At 44.2% G+C, this 22,418-nt stretch overlaps 1 protein-coding gene and 1 long non-coding RNA gene across 7 annotated transcripts in view; both read left to right on the top strand.

Moving 5' to 3' along the window:
• LOC109549343 (uncharacterized) overlaps window positions 1-20,628 on the top strand; it is a 43,985-nt gene extending 23,357 nt beyond the window's left edge. For 2 of the 6 annotated variants that reach the window (XR_012334515.1, XR_012334514.1), the window contains exon 8: window positions 3,657-7,377. This is a non-coding gene — a long non-coding RNA (uncharacterized lncRNA). Of the gene's footprint in view, window positions 1-3,656; window positions 7,390-20,337 lie in introns of those variants that run through there. The other 4 variants (XR_012334513.1, XR_004528454.2, XR_012334516.1 and 1 more) reach the window with 4 other exon arrangements.
• Window positions 234-3,658, top strand: LOC101334512 (heat shock factor protein 1). The gene is given in 11 exon segments (XM_033864445.2): window positions 234-1,759; window positions 1,761-2,305; window positions 2,308-2,355; window positions 2,358-2,436; window positions 2,438-2,631; window positions 2,634-2,689; window positions 2,692-2,739; window positions 2,742-2,855; window positions 2,857-3,124; window positions 3,346-3,428; window positions 3,431-3,658. Coding segments are annotated over 11 exon segments (1,599 nt in total). The 5' UTR covers window positions 234-1,661; the 3' UTR covers window positions 3,497-3,658.
• Window positions 20,629-22,418: the final 1,790 nt, after the last annotated feature.

Below are 22,418 nucleotides of genomic sequence, written 5' to 3'. Positions count from 1 at the left end.
TTATTTGGAGGAGGACAATACGATTATTCTTTATCCCTTTTATTGGTTTTCATTATAATGTTTACTGCAGTTTATTATATATATATATATATACATATTGTCTTCTCTTCTTTATCTGTGGGTCTCCTTTCTCAAAACTGGAATCATAGGCTTCCCTGGTGGCGCAGACGTTGAGAGTCCGCCTGCCGATGCAGGGGACACGGGTTCGTGCCCCGGTCTGGGAAGATCCCACATGCCGTGGGGCGGCTGGGCCCGTGAGCCATGGCAGCTGAGCCTGCGCATCCGGAGCCTGTGCTCCGCAACGGGAGAGGCCACAACAGTGAGAGGCCCGCGTACCGCAAAAAAGAAAAAAAGAAAAAAAAAGAAACTGGAATCAAAGCTCTATGAGGCTGGCAACCAACACTGTCTTGTCCGGTCTGTGCAGTATACTGGACACTTGGAAATATTTTTGAATCAATTGATGAAAAAACCAATGCTAAACAGAAGGTTTACAGAAGTAGTTCATCCCCAAACAAAGATATATCTTGATCCAAGGACAAATTTGTGCTTCATTTCTTTGAACTTGAAAGAAATTTTAAGCTCTTTTGGTTAAATCTTGAGAATTGGACATTCAAGTTCCTCTCACCTCATGCCGCAAACCTCCCTGAAATGGGATAAGAAAGGCACAAAGAGAACAGGGGAAGAGACAATATCAGACAGGAGAAGACAACATCTTAACTGTAAAGCTGGTGGAGCTGAGAGAAGAGTGATTACTGACCTTGTCAATCCGAAAAAGCAAAACCTAAGGGTGAGAGCAGGAGCTGTGGGCAACAAGAAGCAATTCCTGAGGCACAACTTCGGGAAGATGTAGGAATTTCACAGCTCTAGTTTCCCGTGAAAGCAGAGGTGCAAGGAGAGGATGGATTAAAAGTTTTTGAAGAAGCTGAGATACCTGCAGTTAATTCCCCCCACAGCTGGTAACCAGGCAACTCCCAGGCCAGCCCATCATGCTGAGAGAAGACGGGGGAAAGGCCAAACCAGACAGATTCTGGCCTTGGGGACACCAAGCCCAAATGAGCAGAGAGCAGGCTCCATACTGAACACAGGGGCCTTTAGTGAAGACCTATATCCCAAGCAGTGAACCACCAGCCCCCTTTCCCCATTTGGTTCCCAGAAGACTGACAATCCACTCTCACCCCCCAGGAGGCAACTGACTCCCTCAAGAAAAAATACCCACAGGTACTGACGTTTGAATGTGATTCAAAAAATTTGCCATTCTGCGTGCAGGAAAGCGCGGAGTCCTAACCACTGTCCTGCCAGGGAATTTCCGTGCTTCAAAAATTTAAGTCTGGATTCCCACTCAATTACCTCAAGGCCACTAGTTCCCACCTAGGTTCCAGAGTGGCCCACCAGCTTGTGGGTGTCTTGCTTTTAAATAGGAGTGCTCAGTTCAGGACTGTATACTGTATTTGAGGGAGACTTTGGACATGAACAAAAAATCAAAATAAAAAGTTAAAAAGAAGCCGGTGGGCGGCGCCGGCGGGAGCTCGCCCGTCACAAGATGGCGGCGGCCATGTGGGCCGCAGGCCCCGGGCCGGTTCACATCCGGGCGGCCCGCGGTGGCGGCCGGCCCGTGGTCTCTCCTCGTGGTCACTCCCTCCGCCTCTCCCACCTTGCCCGGGATGGATCTGCCCGTGTGCCTGGGCACGGCAGAGCCCAGCAACGTCCAGGTCTTCCTGACCAAGTTGTGGACCTTCGTGAGCAACCAAGACACGGACGTTCTGGAGCCCGAGCAGGAACAGCGTCCACGTGCTCAACCAGAGCCCGTCTGCCAAAGAGGTGCCATCTAAGTCCTCCAAGCACAGCAGCACGGCCAGCTTCGTGGGGCAGCTCAACATGTGTGGCTTCCGGAAGGTGGTCCGCATTGAGCAGGGCAGCCTGGTCAAGCCAGAGGGGGACGACACCAAGTTCCAGCACCTGTGCTTCCTGCGCGGCCAGGAGCAGCCCCTGGTCAAGAGGAAAGTGACCAGCGTGTCCACTCTGTGGAGCGAGGACATAAAGATTCCCCAGGACAGGGTCACCAAGCTGCTGACCGACGTGCAGCAGATGAAGAGGAAGCAGGAGAGCATGGATTCCAAACTGCTGACCGTGAAGCAAGAGAACGAGGCCCTGTGGCGGAAGGTGGGTGGCCTGCAGCAGAAGCACGCCCGGCAGCAGAAAGTCGTCAACAAGCTCATCCAGTTCCTCATCTCGCTGGTGCAGTGGAACTAGATCCGGGGGGTGAAGAGAAAGATCCCCCTGATGCTGTACGACAGCTATTCCATGCCCGGTACTCCCTGGAGCACATCCACGGCCCGGGCCCCTACTCGGCTCCGGCATGGCCTACAGCGGCCGCAGCTTCTGTTCCCCAGATGCTGTTGCCGGCTCGGGACCCTTCGTCTCTGACATCACTGAGCTACCCCAGTAGTCCCTTGGCCTCTCCAGGCAGGAACATAGACGACTAGAGGCCCCTGTCCAGTAGGACCCTGGTTCGAGTCAAGGAGGAGCCCCCCAGCCCACCTCGGAGCCCCCGGGCAGAGGATGCTGGTCCCGGGCACCCGTCCACCATGGTGGATACGCCCCTGTCCCCAACCACCCTCATTGACTCCATCCTGTGGGAGAGCCTGCGCCGGCTGCCTCGGCCACACCCTTCACAGACGCGGGGGCGGAAGGGGGTGACCCCTCTCGCCCCTGCCCACCTCGGCCCCACACCCCATCCCTCCCAGAAGTGCCTCAGCATAGCCCGCCTGGACAATTTGACTCGCGCTCCATAGATGTCTGGGGTCACCCGCTTCTTCCCCTGCCCCTCCTCCTCTCTGCGTGTTTGAGTCCAGCCAGGGGACCGAGCTCAGGGACCACTTGGACGCCATGGACTCCAACCTGGGCGACCTGCAGACCAAGCCGACTAGCCACGGCTTCAGCGTGGACACCAGTGCCCTGCCGGACCTGTTCGGCCCCTCGGTGACATTGCCCGACAGGAGTCTGCCTGACCTTGACAGCAACCTGGCCCGCGAGACCCCCAGGCCTCGCGAGGCAGAGAGCAGCAGCCCTGACTTGGGGAAGCAGCTCCTGCTGGACCCGGGCTCCGTGGACGTGCAGGGCAGTGGTCTGCCGGTGCTCTTTTTTTTTTTTTTTTTTGTGGTACGCGGGCCTCTCACTGTTGTGGCCTCTCCCGTTGCGGAGCACAGGCTCCGGACGCGCAGGCTCAGCGGCCATGGCTCACGGGCTCAGCTGCTCCGCGGCTCGTGGGATCTTCCCGGACCGGGGCACGAACCCGTGTTCCCTGCATCGGCAGGCGGACTCTCAACCACTGCGCCACCAGGGAAGCCCTGCCGGTGCTCTTAGAGCTGGGGGAGGGCTCCTGCTTCTCACAGGAGGACAACCACGCTGATGACCCCACCATCTCCCTGCTGATCCCACCATCTCCCTGCTGATGGGCTCTGAGCCCCCCAAAGCAAGGGACCCCACTGTGTCCTAGAGGCCTGGGTCTTGGCGTGGCCCCCCAGACCAAGGGTCCGGCCCCGTGTGCCAAGGCTTGCTTGGGGCTTCATAGCCACACTTGGACTGACTAGTACACGGGTGTTCATAGAACTATATTTTGGATTTTTACATGAGAAACCCCCTTTCCCTTTCCATAGAGATATACAGATACATACGAGAACGGACGGGTGGATGGACAGACGGACAAGACAGGCAGAGATCTAAGAACAACGGGCTCTGTCTGTGGCAAAAAACAAACAACAACAAAATACAGAGCAAACAGAGGCAGAGAGAAGAGGGGAATGTCACATAAACTATAATAAACTTCCTCATAGATAAGCTAGAGTGTCTCTGAAAGAAGAACAGGATGCTGTGAAACATCAGCAAGGAGGTGCTGTAAGATGATCAACAGTATATGAGAAATAAAACCTTAAGGCCCATTTTAAGATCCAGACTTTTCTTCTTATGAGGGAAAGAAGCTACTGGTATTTGAAAAACAACAGTTGGCATTATTATCCTTAGCTCAACCAACCAAAAATGGTATGTATCTTCTTTTTGTGTCTTGAAAATGAAGGGAGTCTCTAAAGAAAGAAATGTATCTTTCTCTGAGAAATTACTGTTTGTTCTGGTTATTTAGGAATTGTATTGGTTTGACACTGCAATTAATTTACAAAGGAATTCTTCCTATTGAATAGGTAACATACTGCAAAATCCCACAGGGAGAAAGGTGCATCACTTGTTTTCTCGTTTCCTGCAGCCACCCAGTTCACCTCTCAGGAGCCAGACTCTTTTACTGGTTTCTCCTGCATCTTTCCAGATAGAGGCAATTTACTGTGAAGCCAACTACGCTTCTGCATCAGCGTCCTTTGCTTGCTTAGGCCCCTTCCCAGGCCTTATACCGAATTTTGTATTTGTACTTTTTGTATTCTTTTTCTTAAAAAGGGCCACCAGAATTGTACAAGTTTCAGAGCCCCTCAAACCTGAATCTGCTAGCTTCCAGAGACAGTGTCTTCATATACAAGCATGTATTTGCATATATTCTATAAAAATACATAAACAGTAGTATATCATATTCATTGTTCCCTGCCTTGCTTTTTTACACTTCATATCTTGAAATCAGTATTTACAAGAGTTGCCTCCTTTTTAACCATTGTGTTACATTCTATTGTAGGGATAATGGTACTTTTATGTAAACATTCATCTATTGATGAATAATTGAGTTATTTCCACTATTCTACCAATACACACGGTGCTGCAATGAATAACCTTGTATGTAATTCACAGTCAGAGTGACCATACCTGCAGGTGTCTGGGGTAGTCCTTACTTGTAACAGTGCTCCCTTAGATTCTCAAAAATGTCCAGTGTAGATGTATATTCTTTGAAGGAGAATCACTAGATTAAAGAATATGTAAATATTTAACTTCAATAGATATTATAAAATTGCTGTCTGTAGAGGTTGCACCGGTGTACCCTCCCATCAACGTGTGGACAGTACTAATTTCGTTCCCTGGCCCCTGCCAAATGAGAGTGTTATCAAACTTCTATATCTGTATGATGGGCAAGAAATAGTGTGTCATTGTTATTTTAATTTACTTTTAAAAGTTAGTGAAATTAAGTGTATTTCTTTCAGTCAAGTGGTTGAAAATCTATTTGAATTTCCTTTCCTATAAATAATCTATGTCTTTGCTCATTTTCTATTGGTTGTCAATATTTTTCTTATTGATTTGAAAGAGATTTTTATATGTTGGGGAGTGCTGCCTGTTATTTAGAAATAACTTCAGGAAAGTAAAGGCTGGAGGTAAATATACACATACTTTATTTTAATCCATGCTTTTCAAACTGGTTTACACACATCCAAGGAAATACTTGTCAGTGTGGCAGGGAACAGAGTAGATGGTGTTTAATAGCATCAGCTCTGGAGCCAGACTGCCGTGTTCATGTTCCAGTTCTGCCTCTTGCTAACTAAGTAACTTTGGACAAATCTTTTAAATTTCATTGACTCAATTAACTATCCATAAAGTAGATAATAATCTCTACTTCACAAAGTTGGAGTTAAAGAGCCTATGCCAAGAAAAGATAGTTAGCTTGGAAAACCAAAATAAACAATAATTCTGGTCCTGTTATTTGGCTTTTTAAAAAGAATCATAAGGGGCTTCCCTGGTGGCTCAGTGGTTGAGAATCTGCCTGCTGATGCAGGGGACACAGGTTCGAGCCCTGGTCTGGGAAGATCCCACATGCCGCGGAGCAACTAGGCCTGTGAGCCACAACTATTCAGCCTGCGCGTCTGGAGCCTGTGCTCCGCAACGAGAGAGGCCACGACAGTGAGAGGCCTGCGCACCACGATGAAGAGTGGCCCCCGCTTGCCACAACTAGAGAAAGCCCTTGCACAGAAACAAAGACCCAACACAGCAAAAATAAATAAATTAATTAATTAAAGTACCCTTAATTTAAAAACAAAAATCATAAGGACACACACAAAATTAAGGTAAAGTGATAAGAGTATGCCATGCAAATTTTGAACAAGAATCCAACTGGCACAGATAACTTCTTAACAGACTGTATCAGCTAATTGCTGTTTTTATTTATTTATTTATTTTTGGTTTCAATTAATTAATTTATTTATTCATTTATGGCTGCGTTGGGTCTTCATTGCTGTGGGCTTTCTCTAGTTGTGGCGAGCAGGGGCTACTCTTCGTTGGGGTGCGGGCTTCTCATTGCAGTGACTTCTCTTGTTGCAGATCACGGGATCTAGGCACACAGGCTTCGGTAGTTGTGGCACGCGGATTCAGGAGTTGTGGCACATGGGCTTAGTTGCTCCGTGGCATGTGGGATCTTCCCGGACCAGGGCTTTAACCCATGTCCCCTACATTGGCAGGTGGATTCTTAACCACTGCGCCACAAGGGAAGTCCTAATTGCTGTTTTTTAAAAAAGAACAACAGGCCCCAAATGGAGTCATTTATGCTACGCCCCACCGAGACTTAGTACCTAACTTAATTGTACTTTCAACTTCTCCCAGGAGTGGAATTTTAAACCAATTAGTCTGAAAGTACCTGATCAACCCTAGTGAAGTAATCAGCTTGATAAGACCCCCTGCCTTCCCCTAACGCAAGGGGATCTTCCCTGGAAAATTCACTTAACTTCCTTGTCTCATCCTCCTTCTGCTTTTAAAATCTTTCCATCTTGAACATCTCCTCAGAGCACAGTTCTCTTTGTTTTTTGGTGGGTTTTGTTTGTTTGTTTTTAAATAAATTTATTTATTTAATTTATTTATTTTTGGCTGTGTTGGGTCTTCGTTGCTGTGCGTGGGCTTTCTCTAGTTGCGGCGAGCAGGGGCTACTTTTCATTGCGGTGCGCAGGCTTCTCATTGCGGTGGCGACTCTTGCTGCAGAGCACGGGCTCTAGAGCGCAGGCTCAGTAGTTGTGGAGCACGGGCTTAGTTACTCCGCGGCATGTGGGATCTTCCAGGACCAGGAATCGAACCCGTGTCCCCTGCATTGGCAGGCGGGTTCCTAACCAGTGCACCACCAGGGAAGCCCCAGTTTCTTGATGGTGTTTTTTGGCCCTGCTGCATGGCTTGTGGGATCCTAGTTCCCTGACCAGGGATCGTACCCGGGCCCACGTCAGTGAAAGTGCTGAGTCTTAACAACTGGACCACCAGGGAATTCCCTGAGCACACTCCTGTTTGTTAGATAGGATGCTGCCCAATTCATGAATCATTGAATAAAGCCAATTAGATATTCAAATTCTCTCTGTTCAGTTTGTTTTCTAACACTGTGTATCTCACTATCCCAATATTTTGTGTCTTAAGCATTTAATTAACTCACGCTTCTGTGGGTTGGCAGCATGGGCTGGGCTCCTGTATGGATTTCTTGTAATCTCAGCAAAGCTCACTCATATGTTTGTGATCAGCAGCTGGTCACTTGGACAGCTCTGCTTCTGAAGGTTGCCTGGGTGTTGCTGCGGTGATAAGAGGTGCCCGGGCCACAGGTCTTGTCATCCAGAAGACTAGCCTGAGGTTGTTGGCTGGCAGGGTTTCGGGATTGAGAGCAGAAGTGTACAGGGCTTTCTGAGGCCTTGGCTGGCACAAGGTTGCTTCCACCTGGTTTTATTGACCTAAGCCAGTCACAAGGCCAATCCAGATTCCAGCAGTGCGGCAACAAGCTCCACCTTTTGATGGCGTAGCTGCCAAGAGCACATTGCAAAGAGCTCAGATAACAGGAAGTGGGGAGCATTGCAGCCGATTCCACACCTAGATAAATTTGAAGTTTGGGATACAGAGTGCAGGTGAGAGATAGCCAGCAATCATGGGGCTATACAAACCCACAAACGTCCCACAGAGCAAAAGTCAATCTGAACGTCTGTCACAGCCAGAGGAAACCAAAACCACTTCTGGTCTGTGCTGGTTAAGTAAAGCATTTCCTCCCCTGCATCTGGCACTGATGGGTATGGTGGGATGCTGCGGGAGTCTGGAAAGAAATTCACAAAGAAGAATCCGGCCACACTGTCTTTGTTCCCCAGCACAACTTTCCAAGTCAAGCCAGTGATGGCTGGCCGAGGGAAGAAACTTAATTTAAAATGAAGTGTGGAGGACTTTTTATAGAGAGATTGAGCAGATTCGCTCTGTGACCTTCCTGAGTATTGTTCAAAGGCAGAGAAAGAACTAGCTCCACAGGGCAGGTTTCCAGGGACAATGGGGGAAAAGGATAAAGCTATTATCTGATTACAACCTACAAGCCCACAGACTCAATGTACTGTTACAGAGATAAAAAAAATTATAGATTGCAGTAAGTGATATAAAGGAAATAAACAGCGTGAGAGAGAGTTAGAGCTATAGAGAGAGGGGTGGCATTGGGTTTCTTGATAGAGTTGCCTGGAAATGACTCCCTGGGGCGACTTGAAGCCGGAGAATGAACTGTCCCAGTGTTTCAGGCAGAGGGACTGGCTAGTGTCAAGTCGCAAGACAGGGAAGACCTTGGCACGTTCTCGGGCAATGACTTGTTTTTTCTTTTTTAACTACAATTTATGGGATAAAAAACAGTTTATTACTGCAATCCAGAACACATGCATCCAAAACAAAAATTTCATGAAATTCTCCTTCTACATAAAGTGCTAAAATGCACTCTTGTATTTTCTTTTACTTCAGGTTCATTGAGACATAATTTACATACAGTAAAATCCACCCTTGTTAGGTGTACCGTTCCATCTGTTTTGACAAATGTATGCAGTCGCAGACATCACCACAATCAAGATATAGGACATTTCCATCCACCTCAAAATTCCCTCAGGCTCCTTTGTAGTCAGTCGCCTCCCCCAACATGAAGCCACTAGCAAGCGCTGATCTGATTTCTGCTCCTACAGATTTTTAAAAATAGTTTTTCTTAGTATCTATCGGTTTATTGATTTTAATGATCTTTTCAAATAACCTGGTATCATTAATTTTTCTCTATTTTTCTGTTCTCAATTTCATTGATTTGTGCTCTAATCTTACTTATTTCTTACTTATTCACTTTTTTTTTTTTTTTTTTTTTTGTGGTACGCGGGCCTCTCACTGCTGTGGCCCCTCCCGTCGCGGAGCACAGGCTCCGGACGTGCAGGCTCAGCGACCATGGCTCACGGGCCCAGCCGCTCTGCGGCACGTGGGATATTCCCAGACCGGGGCACATACCCTTGTCCCCTGCATCGGCAGGCAGACTCTCAACCACTGCGCCACCAGGGAAGCCCCCCTTACTTATTCACTTTGAATTTAATTTGCTCTTCTTTTTTCTGACTTCTTAAGATGGAACATAGATTAATAATTTGAAACTTTTTTTGTTTTCTAGTTTAATGTTTAAATTTCCATTTAGGCACCACTTTGGCTATGTCCCGCAAATTTTGATATGTTATTTTTCCATTTTTATTCAATTCAAAATATTTTCTAGTTTCCCTTGTGACTTCCTCTTTGACCCATGGGTAATTTAGAAGTGTGTTGTTTAACCTGCAAATATTTGGGAGATTTTCCAGATATCATTCTAATTTAATTCAGTTGTGGTCAGAGAACATACTTTTTATGATTTCAGTTATTTAAAATTTGTTGAGTCTTGTTTTATGGTCCAGACTATTATCTATCTTGATGAACGCTTGATGTGCCCTTGGAAAGAATGTTGTTCTTCTGTTGTTGGGTGGAATGTTCTATAAATGTCAATTAGGTCAAATCTGTTGATAGTGTGTTCAGATCTTTTTACCTTTGCTGATTTTCTGTCTACTTGTTTCATCAATTACTGAGACAGGAGTATTGAAGCCTCCAGCTATAACTGTGGATTTATCTATTTGACTTTCAGTTCTATAAGTTTTGCTATATGTATTTTGGAGCTGTGTTCAATGCATGAACATTTAGGACTATTATGTCTTCTTCATGAATTTTTGTTTGTTTTTGAGATTTTTTTAAACTTTTTTTTAATTGGAGTATAATTGCTTTACAATGTTGTGTTATTTTGTGCTGTACAATGAAGTGAATCAGCTATATGTATACATATATCCCCTCCCGCTTGGACTTGCCTCCCATCCCCCCATCCTGCCCATCTAGGTTATCCCAGAGCGCCGAGCTGAGCTCCCTGTGCTATTCCACAGGTTCCCCCTAGCTATCTATTTTACACATGGTAGTGTATTTGTGTCAAACCTAATTTCCCAATTCATCCCACCCTCCACTTCTGCCCCTTTGTCCATATGTCTGTTCTCTACATCTGCGTCTCTATCCTTGCACTGGAAATAGGTTCATCTGTACTATTTTTCTAGATTCCACATATATGCATTAATATACGATATTTGTTTTTCTCTTTCTGACTTACTTCACTCTGTATGACAGACTCTAGGTCCATCCACATCTCTACAAATTACCCAATTTTGTTACTTTTTATGGCTGCATAATATTCCATTATGTATATGTACATCTTCTTTATCCATTCATCTGTTGATAGACATTTAGGTTGTTTCCATGACCTGGCTATTGTAAATAGTGCTGCAGTGAACATTGGGGTACATGACTCTTTTTGAATTATGGTTTTCTCAGGGTATATGCCCAGCAGTGGGATTGCTGGGTCGTATGGTAGTTCTATTTTTAGTTTTTTAAGGAACCTCCATACTGTTCTCCACAGTGGCTGTATCAATTTTACAGTCCCACCAATGCTTGGTACAATTTAAATTTTCTTAAATTTTCTGAGGCTTGATTTGTGACCCAAGATGGATCTATCTTGGAGAATGTTTTGTGTGCACTTGAGAAGAAAGTGTATTCTGCTGCTTTTGGGTGGAATGTCCTATAAATATCAATTAAATCTATCTGGTCTATTGTGTCATTTAAAGCTTGTGTTTCCTTATTTATTTTCTGCCTGGATGATCTGTCCATCGGAGTAAATGGGGTGTTAAATCCCCCACTATTACTGTGTTACTGTCTATTTCCCCTTTTATGGATGTTACCATTTGCCTTATGTACTGAGGTGCTCCTATGTTGGGTGCATAAATATTTATAATTATGATACCTTCTTCTTGGGTTGATCCCTTGGTCATTATGTAGTGTCCTTCCTTATCTCTTGTAACAGTCTTTAAAGTCTACTTTATCTGATACGAGTATTGCTACTCCAGCCTTCTTTTGATTTCCATTTGCATGGAACATCTTTTTCCATCCCCTCATTTTCAGTCTGTATGTGTCGCTAGGTCTGAAGTGGATCCCTTATAGACAGCATATATACGGGTCTTGTTTTTGTATCCATTCAGCCAGCTTGTGTCTTTTGTTTGGAGCATTTAATCCATTTACATTCAAGGTAATTATTGATATGTATATTCCTATTACCATTTTCTTAATTGTTTTGGATTTGTTTTTGTGGGTCTTTTTCTTCTCTTGTGTTTTCCACCTAGAGAAGTTCCTCTAGCATTTATTGTAAGGCTGGTTTGGTGGTGCTGAATTCTCCTAGCTTTTGCTTGTCTGTAAACCTTTTGATTTCTCTGGTGAATCTGAATGAGATCCTTGCTGGGTAGAGTAATCTTGGTTGTAAGTTTTCCCCTTTCATCATTTTAAATATATCCTGCCACTCCACTCTGTCTACAGAGTTTCTGCTGAAAAATCAGCTGATAACCTTACGGGGATTCCCTTGCATGTTATTTATTGCTTTTCCTTTGCTGCTTTTGATATTTTTTTCTTTGAATTTAATTTTTGTTAATTTGATTAATATGTGTCTTGGTGTGTTTCTCCTAGGGTTTATCCTATATGGGACTCTAGCTTCCTGGACTTGGGTGGCTATTTCCTTTCCCACATTAGGGGAGTTTTCAACTATAATCTCTTCAGATATTTTTTCAGACCCTTTCTCTTTCTCTTCTTCTGGGACCCCTATAATTTGAATGTTTGTGCATTTAATATGTCCCAGAGGTCTCTGAGACTGTCCTCAATTCTTTTTATTCTTTTTTCTTTATTCTGCTCCTCAGCAGTTATTTCTACCATTCTATCTTTGAGGTCACTTATTTGTTCTTCTTCCTCAGTTACTCTGCTATTGATTCCTTCTAGAGTATTTTTCATTTCAGTTATTGTGTTGTTCATCAGTGTTTGTTCTTTAGTTCTTCTAGGTCTTTGTTAAACATTTCTTGTATTTTCTCGATCCATGCCTCCATTCTATTTCTGAGATTTTGGATCATCTTTACTATCATTACTCAATTCTTTTTCAGGTAGGTTGCCTATTTCCTTTTCATTTATTTGGTCTTGTAGGTTTTTACCTTGCTCCTTCATCTGTAACATATTTTTTAGTCGTCTCATTTTTTTTGATGGGTGGGGCTGTATTCCTGTCTTACTGGTTGTTTGGCCTGAGGCATCCAGGCCTGGAGTTTGCAGGCAGTTAGGTAGAACCAAGTCTTGGTGCCGAGATGAGGACCTCCGGGAGACCTCACTCCAGTTAATATTCCCTGGGGTCTGAGGTTCTTTGTTAGTCCAGCAGTCTGGACTAGGCACTCCCACCACAGGAGCTCAAGCCTGACCTCCCAGCCTGGGAGCCAAGATTCTGCAAGCCATGAGGCACAGCAGAAAAAAAAGGCAGAACAATAACAAAGAATAAAAAAGTTTTAAAAATTAGAAAAATAAGGACTTCCCTGGTGGTGCAGTGGTTAAGAATCCACCTGCCAATGCAGGGGACACGGGTTCGATCCCGGTCTGGGAAGATCCCACATGCTGTGGAGCAGCTAAGCCCGTGCACCACAACTACTGAGCCCGCATGCCACAACACTGAAGCCCACGTGCTGCAACTACTGAAGTCTGCGTGCCTATAGCCTGTGCTCCACAACAAGAGAAGCCACCGCAAGGAGAAGCCCATGCACCACAATGAAGAGTAGCCCCCGATCGCTGCAATTAGAGAAAGCCCACACGCTGCAACAAAGACCCAACGCAGCCAATAAATAAATAAATAAATAAATGTTTAAAAAGGCTTTAAAAAAAAAAGTAAACTGCTGATCCCTACTTTTTTCTCCTCTCCTGTTTAGAGGTCCCAACCTTATTTCACTTAGCTATTTATTTTGCTATTAATTTCATACTTTTATTATTTTTTAATCAAAGTTATTCATGCACATAGTCTAAAGATTCAAATAGTTGGGAAAAAACGTACCTTCTCCCACCCATCTGCCCATTTCTCCAGTCCAACATAGCCCATTTTTTTAAACTATTTATTTATTGAATTATAATTGACATATAATATTATATCAGTTTCAGGCATACAACATAGTGATTTGATATTTTTATACCTTATGAAATGATCTCCATGTTAAGTCTAGTTATCATCTGTCACTATACAGAGTTAGTACATTATAGCTCATTCTGCTTAGATGGCTATTCATCATTAAGCTATTATGACTGCACAAACATTACTCACTGAATAAACTCTCATTTTCCCTTGACCTAATAATTACCTTTTTGTTTATTGTTTCTATGTTCTTACCATTAATTCAACCCCCACATATCTTCCAGTATGTATTTCTTCTCAATTTGTTCAAACACATCAAGTAGTCTATCACATCTTCTGAATGAAATTCCCTCTCGAAGCCTCTGATCAGCTCCAATGGGAAGTGGCTGCCCTCCAGTCCTGTTGAACAGCTCTGGTGTTTGGGGTCTCCCTTCACTGTCCCCTAGGAATTTTCCTCCTCCCTTGTGTTTGACCTCCTGTTTCATACATATCAAGCCTTCTTCTTTTTTGTTTATCTCCTAGTTGTGGTGGAGCACATCCTGTAAAAGTTTCCAGAGCAAAGGTGCACGAGAAGTAAATGCTTTGAGACTTTGTATGTCTGGAAATGTATTTATCCTATTCATACACTGATTAGTAGTTTGGTTTGGTACTGAATCTTAGACTGGAAAAAAATTTCCTAAGAAATTTGAAAGCATTGCTCCACTGTGTTCTTGCTTTCAATGAATGGCATTCTTGCTCTTGATTCTTTGTATAAAACCTTTTTTAGGGGACTTCCCTGGTGGTCCAGTGGTTGAGACTCTGTGCTTCCACTGCAGGGGGCGCAGGTTTGATCCCTGCTTGGGAAACTAGGATCCCTCATGCCACGTGGTACAGCCAAACCAACAAAACAAAACCTGTTTTATCTTCCTTCAGGAGTTGTTAGGATCTTCTCTTTTTCCTCACTGGTGAAATTTCAAAATGGTATAACTCTGGAACGGGCATATTTTTGTTTAATGTGCTGGGCCCTGTCATTCTGGAAGCTCATCTGCCAGTCCTGGGAAATTTCTTAAATTATTTCTTTGGTTATATCCCTCCAGCTGTTTTCCTTCTTTATATAACTCCCAGAATCAGATACTGGACCTCTTGGACTGATTCTATAAATTTTTTAATCCTTTTTTCCCCTCATTTTTCACATTGTTTTCCTTTTGCTCTATATTCTGGGAGATTTCACCAACATTATCTTTCAAATCTCTATGTTTTTCACTTCTATCATATATTTTTTTTCATTTTCAATAGTTCTGTTTTGTTCTCTGAATATTATTTTTTATAGTATTCTGTTATTGTTTCATGAATGTAATTTCTTTTCTTAACTCTCTTGAAGATTAATAATAGATATTTTGGCAAGTTTTCTTCCTCCTTTTTAGTCTCTGTTTCCTATGAGGTATTTTCTTATTTTGATCTCTATATTTCCAGTTAGAGATTTTTCTTAAATTTCTGATGATCCTTGGCTGTCTGCCTATATTTAAGAATGGTGGGACTTCCCTGGTGGCGCAGTGGTTAAGAATCCTCCTGCCAATGCAGGGGACACAGGTTCGATCCCTGGTCTGGGAAGATCTCACATGCTGTGGAGCAACTAAGCCTGGGTGCACTAGGAGCCTGTGCCCCTAGAGTCCATGTTCTGCAACAAGAGAAGCCACCGCCTGCAGCAACTAGAGAAAGCCCATGTGCAGCAATGAAGACACAGTGCAGCCAAAAGTAAATAATTTTTTTTTAAATGGTGCACTAAAAAGCTGATTAGAAGACCTGTTCACTTTGCATGGGGCTTTTCAACTTTAACATGATAATCCTAGTTTGGGTTCTCCCAAAAGAGAACCGAAAGCCATGTATTCAAGTGGAAGTACTTGGTGGAAACATAAGTAGGGGAGTAGGAAAGTGAGACAGGGAAGAGAAAACAGCTGTAAAGCTAACTATGATTGAGGCTTAATGCTATGGAGTAACTTTGGGAAAACGGTGTAAAACACACACTTCAGAATTATTGCATACAAGGGCAAGAGACCTGGAGTATTTATACATCAAATTCCGACAGTCATTGGTTGAGAGCTGCTCCTGTGGGGGAAGGTATTAATTCCCTAGAACCTCTGGCCTCTGCCTTGTACCTGGGCAAGGTCGCCTTACCTGGCTTTGGAGAGAGACTCCAGGCAAAGAGGCTCAGATTTTGGCAGCTGGAAGTCAACAGGAGTACACTGAAGTGGGATTGCCCAGAGGATACGAGTGGGGGCAGTGATGTCTGCTGTAGTGACCTAGCTGGGCTGTTACTTGGGAACTTCCATCTGCATTTTTAGGTCTTTTCTTTTGTCCTTGTCATATTTTCTGGACAATCTCTTGTCTGGAGGGTTACAGTCTGGTTGTCAGGGTCTGTGAGCTAAGTGGGGGGAAAGGCGGGGAATCTCACCTTTCATTGGGAAACTCTAAATCTTCACTTAATCCTCCTATTTCAGGATGACACCCTTGCTCTCTGATGTCCTCCAGTCTAGAGACTCTCTAATTAGTACTGTTGACCTAAATAAACAGACTGCCAGATATTTCTCCAGCAAAGATAGGCTTATTAGGGATCAGCAGAGAGTTGCAGTTCGGGATCTGCAGTCTGGTGAGGCACGTGCAAGTCCCTACACGGCAAGGGAGGGAGAATTCTTTTACAGAGAGGAAAAGGAAGTTGGAAGGGCTATAGCAAACAAAAAATTCATGGCTTTTCACTGGCGGAGTCCTTGCCAGGAAAGCAGTATTTCTTCTTCCTAGTGGTCTCTGCTGTTGTCGCAGGGTGTGAGAGCTCCCCCTGCTGGTCTCCTGACTGTATTTAATTGAGGTTTCTATTTATTGATACTACTTTTTTTACATTTCTCCCTTTTGATCAAGATCATTCTCTGAAAGCATTGCAGATCCAGAGACAGGTTTTCTAGTTTCAACGGCTTTTTGTCCCTCAGTATCAGGAAGGATCTTTCTTGGGTGTAGTGTCTTATGTCAGAGAGAAAATGCACAGATTGAAAATCTATCAAGGTCACATCTGAGCAACAAGAAGGGGCAGGAGGGAGAAGTCTCATGTACCTTTTATCTAAAGTCCATATGTTATCAAGATCATAGACACTGGATACCATCTGAAGTTTTTTTTTAATATAAATCTATTTAATTAATTAATTTATTTATTTATTTTTGGCTACATTGGGTCTTCATTGCTGCACACAGGCATCCTCTAGTTGCGGTGAGCAGGGGCTACTCTTCGTTGAGGTGCACGGGCTTCTCATTGCGGTGGCTTCTCTTGTTGCAGAGCACAGACTCCAGGCACGCAGGCTTCAGTAGTTGTGTCACGTGGGCTCAGTAGTTGTGGCTCGCGGGCTCTAGAGTGCAGACTCAGCAGTTGTGGAGCACAGGCCTAGTTGCTCCACGGCATGTGGGATCTTCCTGGACCAGGGTTCGAACCCATGTCCCCTGCATTGGCAGGCAGATTCTTTTTTATTTTATTTTTTTTTTGCAGTATGCGGGTCTCTCACTGTTGTGACCTCTCCCATTGCGGAGCACAGGCTCAGCGGCCATGGCTCACGGATCCAGCCGCTCCGCGGCATGTGGGGTCTTCCCAGACCAGGGCACGAACCCGCGTCCCCTGCATCGGCAGGCGGACTCTCAACCACTGCGCCACCAGGGAAGCCCAGGCAGGCGGATTCTTAAGCATCATGCCACCAGGGAAATCCTGAAGTTGGTTTTTTTTGTTGGTTTTTTAAAAATATTTACTTATTTATTTGTTTGGCCATGCCGGGCCTTAGTTGCGACATGTGGGATCTTTTAGTTGCGGCATGTGAGACCTTTAGATGCAGCATGTGAACTCTTAGTTGTGGCATGTTGAATCTAGTTCCCTGACCAGGGATCGAACCCGGGCCCTCTGCATTGGGAGCGTGGAGTCTTAGCCACTGGACCACCAGGGAAGTCCCTATCTGAAGTATTATGTCATCAAAAAGGTTTGGGGAAATTTTTTCAACAGGCCTGGTCTGGATATCTTGGGAAAGCTGTCTCATCAGATGTCATCTGCTTCAATTCTGGGAATCTTTACTTTCAGGTCACCAAATGATGTGCAGCTACAGTCAGGGTTCAGTACTTTCTTTAGGTGTGTCAGATAAATCCAAGAGTCTATTCCTTGGAGTTTGGCAGCACGAGGGTTGGTAGAAGTACCCGATAAAAGCCTTTCCGGAGAGGCTGAAGAGAGTCCTTCTGGAGGTTTCTTTTCCAAGAGATGATGTCTTCAGGTTGCAAGGTGTGATGCTTAAGGTCTTCCTCTCCTGAGTATGCACCGTGGAAAGATTGCTCTACCAAAGCACGGTTATTTTTAATAGAAGCAATTAGGCCTTTGCAATATTGGGTGTCTCTCCTTTTATCAGTTGTGAGTCAAAAGAAGCAGAAGCCAAGTGCATTGGGCATCCTGTGACTATCTCAAAGGGTATTTATGAGTTCCAAAAGGGGTGGATCTGAGACTTAGAAGGACCCATGGCAATGCTTTTGGAGGGTCTCCCCAAGGTAATTGAAGGACCTCTACAAATTTTGCCAGTTAAGTCTTAATGATGCCATTAGTGCATTCAACTAAACCAGAGGATTGAGAGTAGTAAGCACAGTGAAAGCATTGTAAAACTGGCCAAACAGTGCAGACTTGTTGAGGTATCCGGCCAATATAGTGGGTTCCTTGATCACTAATGAAGTTTGAGAGGAGTTTCCCCAGGTAGGGATAATCTTTTCCAAATGGATTTTAGCCACAATAGAGGCAGTAGCTCATCTGCAAGGGAAGGCTTTGGTCCAGAGTGAAAACATACAGACCATGACTAAAACATATATCCATGAGATGGAGGAAGTTGTTTGAAATCCATTTGCCAGATCCTGAATGGTCCATTAGGCAGTTTAAGTATAGAAGTATGAATAGGCTTCCCTGGGTTATACTTCTGACAAGTGGGACAAGTGAAGTGGGCAGTTTTTGTGGCCTTGTTAATGCTTCCTCACCAATATGGATTCATGAATGCTATCATTTTGTCAGTAGCCTAGTGGGTTAATCCATGTACAGTGGTGAGGAGTGGGAATTTTAGAGTCAAAGCAACAACGTTGAATTCCTAATCTTATTTTTCCTTTTCTGAGGTCAATTGGTTGGGCTGCTCTAGCCAGTTTTTCTAAGTTATCATTTAGGAGAAATATTCCTTTGGACTGTGACAGAAGTTTGGCTGCTGGCAGTCCCTTTAAGGGCAGCATTTCTTGTGGAAGTATCAGCAAGGTGATTTCCCTTAGCTTCCAGAGAGTCAAGTTCAGAATGCCCCAGAATTTTACCAATAGTTAAAGTGGCAGGTAAAAATATTGCACCTAATAATTTCTGAACATAGGGGCCATTTTAAATTTTATTTCCACTGGAAGTAAGGAAGCCACAGTGCTTCCACAGCATTCCAAAATCATGAACTACTCTGAAAACATATCTACTATCAGTATAAATATTGGCAGTTTTGTCCTTGGCTGAAGTACAAGCCCATGTAAAGGCATATCATTCAGCCTGTTGGCCGTAGGTAAAGGTGCTGCCTCAACATCAAAAGGAGTTGTAGTAGCATACCCAGCACAATATTTACTGTTGTCACCTTTTAAATAAGAACCACCAGTAAACCATAGAGATCAGAATTACCCAGAGGAATTTCCTCAAGATCATCAAGAGGAATCACAAGGTGGTCCATCAGCGTTAAGCAGTTGTGAGGGATTTCATTGGTGAAAAGGGGAGAAGAGTAGCAGGGTTAAGATTACTAGAACATAAATGAGTTACATGAGACCATTTAACAAAAGGACTTCATAGGAGGTGAGGCATCTGGCTGAGAAATGTTCAGTGTCATGAGAATTCAGGGGCGCTTCTACTGCATGAGGTACAAATGGCTAAAGGGGATCCACAACAATTTTCTCAGTGGCTTCAACCTAAAGGGCAGCGACCATAATGGCTCTAAGGCAAGGGGCATGATGGGTCGATGGTGGTCCCCGTATTTTTGGGTGAATACCCCAAGGACATTCCCTTAGTTTTCATATACAAAAAGGAAAAAGGGAATCTGATAATTGGGATGCCTAATGGTGTGTGGGTTCCTTACACTCTCCTTTAAAGCCTTAAATCTAAGTCTCCGGTTCTTTCCATAAAATTGGGTTGGGGTTGTTATTGTTGAGTAAAACATACTGAGGTTTGGCCGTAAGAGAGAAATTTGGAATCCAATTTTGGCAATAACCAATTATCCAGAGAAAACCTCACAGTTGACACTTAGTTTTGGGTTTTGGGAAACTTAGGATACCATGAAGTCTAACTGGATCTAGGTGTAGCCCTTGTTCTGATAGCAGATGCCCGGATATCAAATCCAGGTTTGGGCAAACTGCATTTTCTCTTGGCAACCTCATGTCCCTTTAAGGCTGAAAGCTTTAGCAAACTGGATGCTGTCTCCCTGGGAGGAGCCTCGGGAAAGAGAGCAAAGAAGCAAACCATCTACATATTGCAGCAAAGTAGAACCTCTAGGGAACTTTCTGTCATCCCGATAAACCTTCAGGATTTGTGATAAATAAGAAGGACTCTCAGTGAAACCCTGAGGCATTACTGTCCAGGTGAATTGTTTTTCTTCCCAAGTGAAGGCAAAAAGACATTGGCTAGTTCATCAGGAATGCATTGCATAAACCAATTATAGTAAAGAATTTACTTCCAGTGGGAATGGATGTTAGTGAGATATGAGGGTTAGAAAGCAAAACTTCCTTGAGTGATTTTGAGAACTGTGGGCATTGAAGCAGAATAGAAGAGGAAGAGCATTGGCAGATGCTTCAAGGTGGCCACAGCTGATGTTTATGAACACATGTAAGGCCTCTTGTGGGCTCATCTAGAAATACCAGGAGAGAGAATTGTTTGCAGGACTGGCCGATGCAGGTTAAGACCTGTGGTGGTCTGTGACATAGGTGATCCCCAATGGATACCTCCCAATATTCACAACCTCGCGTAGTCCCCTCTCCTTGAATCTATGCTGGCCCTGTGACCTGATTTAATAGAGCACAGTGGGCGTGACTATGTGCCAGTTCTGAGCCTAAGCCTTCAGAAACCTGATAGTTTCTATTTTTCCTCTCTGGGAACTCTGAATCTCCAGGTAAGAAGTCTGTCTACCCTGTTGGAGTGACTGCACGGAGAGGCCATGCGGAGAGGGAGAGACCCTGAGATTTCATGACAAAGCACTGAGAACTGAGGCCTCAGAAGTGTAACCACGGTTGAGCAGTTCTAGTCATCCCCTGGCCACTGGGAGCCCTCTGAGCTGAGGCTCTAGACACATGAGTGAAGACATCCTCATGGATCTTCCAGCCCCAGTGGACACTACAGGGTTCAGAGGCGAGCTGTGACCTGCCAGAATTCCTGACCCACTGAATTGTGAGAAACAATAAAATGGTTACTGTTTTAAGACACCATGTTTTGGGGCAGTTTGTTATATATCAACAGATAACCAAAACTGAACCAGAAGAGGAACTTTGAGTTCTCAGTGTCTGAGGGACTTCCTCTACAGACCAAGAAGGTCTGACAACATTTAGACTGTACTTGAAAAGAGCCAAACATACAAGGCAGCTAAAAGCATATGCTGGTCTGGAAGAAAACATACATTTTAGAATTTTAAAAAATCTTTAAGAAGAATGAACCATGGGTATTGTTTTCTTCACCCACGGTTATATGCTTCAAAAGCCTAAGTTTAAAGAGAAGAATAGGAAATGCTCCCAAAAGTACCTCCAGACAGGGTGACTTTTGGATCCATCCTAGTATGAGCTCCTTCTAACACATGGCAAGGGAGCTGGGGCCTGCCTCTCCACTTGTGATTTTTTTTTGCAGCAGCAGCCGCAGCAGCTTAAATCCGATCCCTTTAGTTTAAAACAAGATTAGGTATACTTACTTTTATGCTTGTTTTAAAAATAAACTTCTACAAGGAAGAAAATACTCACCTATTTTTTAAAAAAAATTTTATTTATTTGGTCGCACTGGGTGTTAGTTGTGGCAGGCGGGCTCCTTAGTTGTGGCATGTGAACTCTTAGTTGCAGCATGCATATGGGATCTAGTTTCCTGACCAGGGATTGAACCTGGGCCCCCTGCATTGGGAGCATGGAGTCTTATCCACTGCGCCAACAGGGAAGTCCTAAAAATACTCATCTTTATAGAGTCCTAAAAATACTCATCTTTACAGAGTCCCATGTAGTGCCAGCACATTCTCTCAAGAGGCACCTTAACATAGGGAAAGGATGGTGAGGTTAGTAGTCACAGTGGATAGGGTTTGAATCCCACCTATTTCATGTTTTAGCTGTGAGGTTTCGGAGAAGTTATTCAACCTCTTTCAGGCTGTGCTCCCTCACCATTAAAAAGTAAGAATGATAATACCTACTGAAACCAAGCAGGACCCTGCAGGGCCTTCCTGGGGATAGACCTTCCCCCCACCGCCCACTGTGTCCCCTGCCTCTTGTTTGTAAAAAATAGCCTTAGCCTCCTAGGCCTTCCCCAAGTTTCAAAGAGCAAATTTCTTTAGAGAAGTAAAAAAAATGCAGAAACAAAGGAAAACAGTCAAGCAAGACAAAGTGATAATAATTTAGCCATAAAACAAACTCAAGGACATTTAGTTCCTCCTCAGGGGCTACAGATCATATCCTGAGCCATATCCTTGAGTTGTTTTGCAGATACTAAAACCCCCACCAGATGGAAGACGTTAACTGCATTCTGACCACCAGCACAGAGACGGTTGGAAGATCCCACATGCCGGGGAGCAGCTAAGCCCGTGCACCACAACTACTGAGCCTGCGCTCTAGAGCCCATGAGCCACAACTACTGAAGCCCGCACACCTAGAGCCCGTGCTCCACAACAAGAGAAGCCATGGCAATGAGAAGACCACGTACCACAACGAAGAGTAGCCCACGCGCACCGCCACTAGAGAAAGCCCACGCGCAGCAACAAAGACCCAATGCAGCCAAAAATAAATAAATAAAATAAATACATTTATTTAAAAAAAGAAGCAGTTTTAAAAGAATAAAGAGTTCATTTTTCTCAACACTGTCACACACTTGATACATTCACACACATACATATGCACATATTGACACACATGTGCATGCACACAATCAGAGGACTAGATAAAAATTCACTAGACTTTGGAGAAGGGAAGTCAGGTAGAAACAGGGAGCTGGAATGAGTAATGTACGGAG

The sequence above is a fragment of the Tursiops truncatus genome, chromosome 10 (genome assembly GCF_011762595.2).
Source record: "Tursiops truncatus isolate mTurTru1 chromosome 10, mTurTru1.mat.Y, whole genome shotgun sequence".
Taxonomy (NCBI): Eukaryota; Metazoa; Chordata; class Mammalia; order Artiodactyla; family Delphinidae; genus Tursiops; species Tursiops truncatus.
Note: the sequence above shows the minus strand (reverse complement) of the source record. Positions and strands in the feature narration are given on the sequence as shown.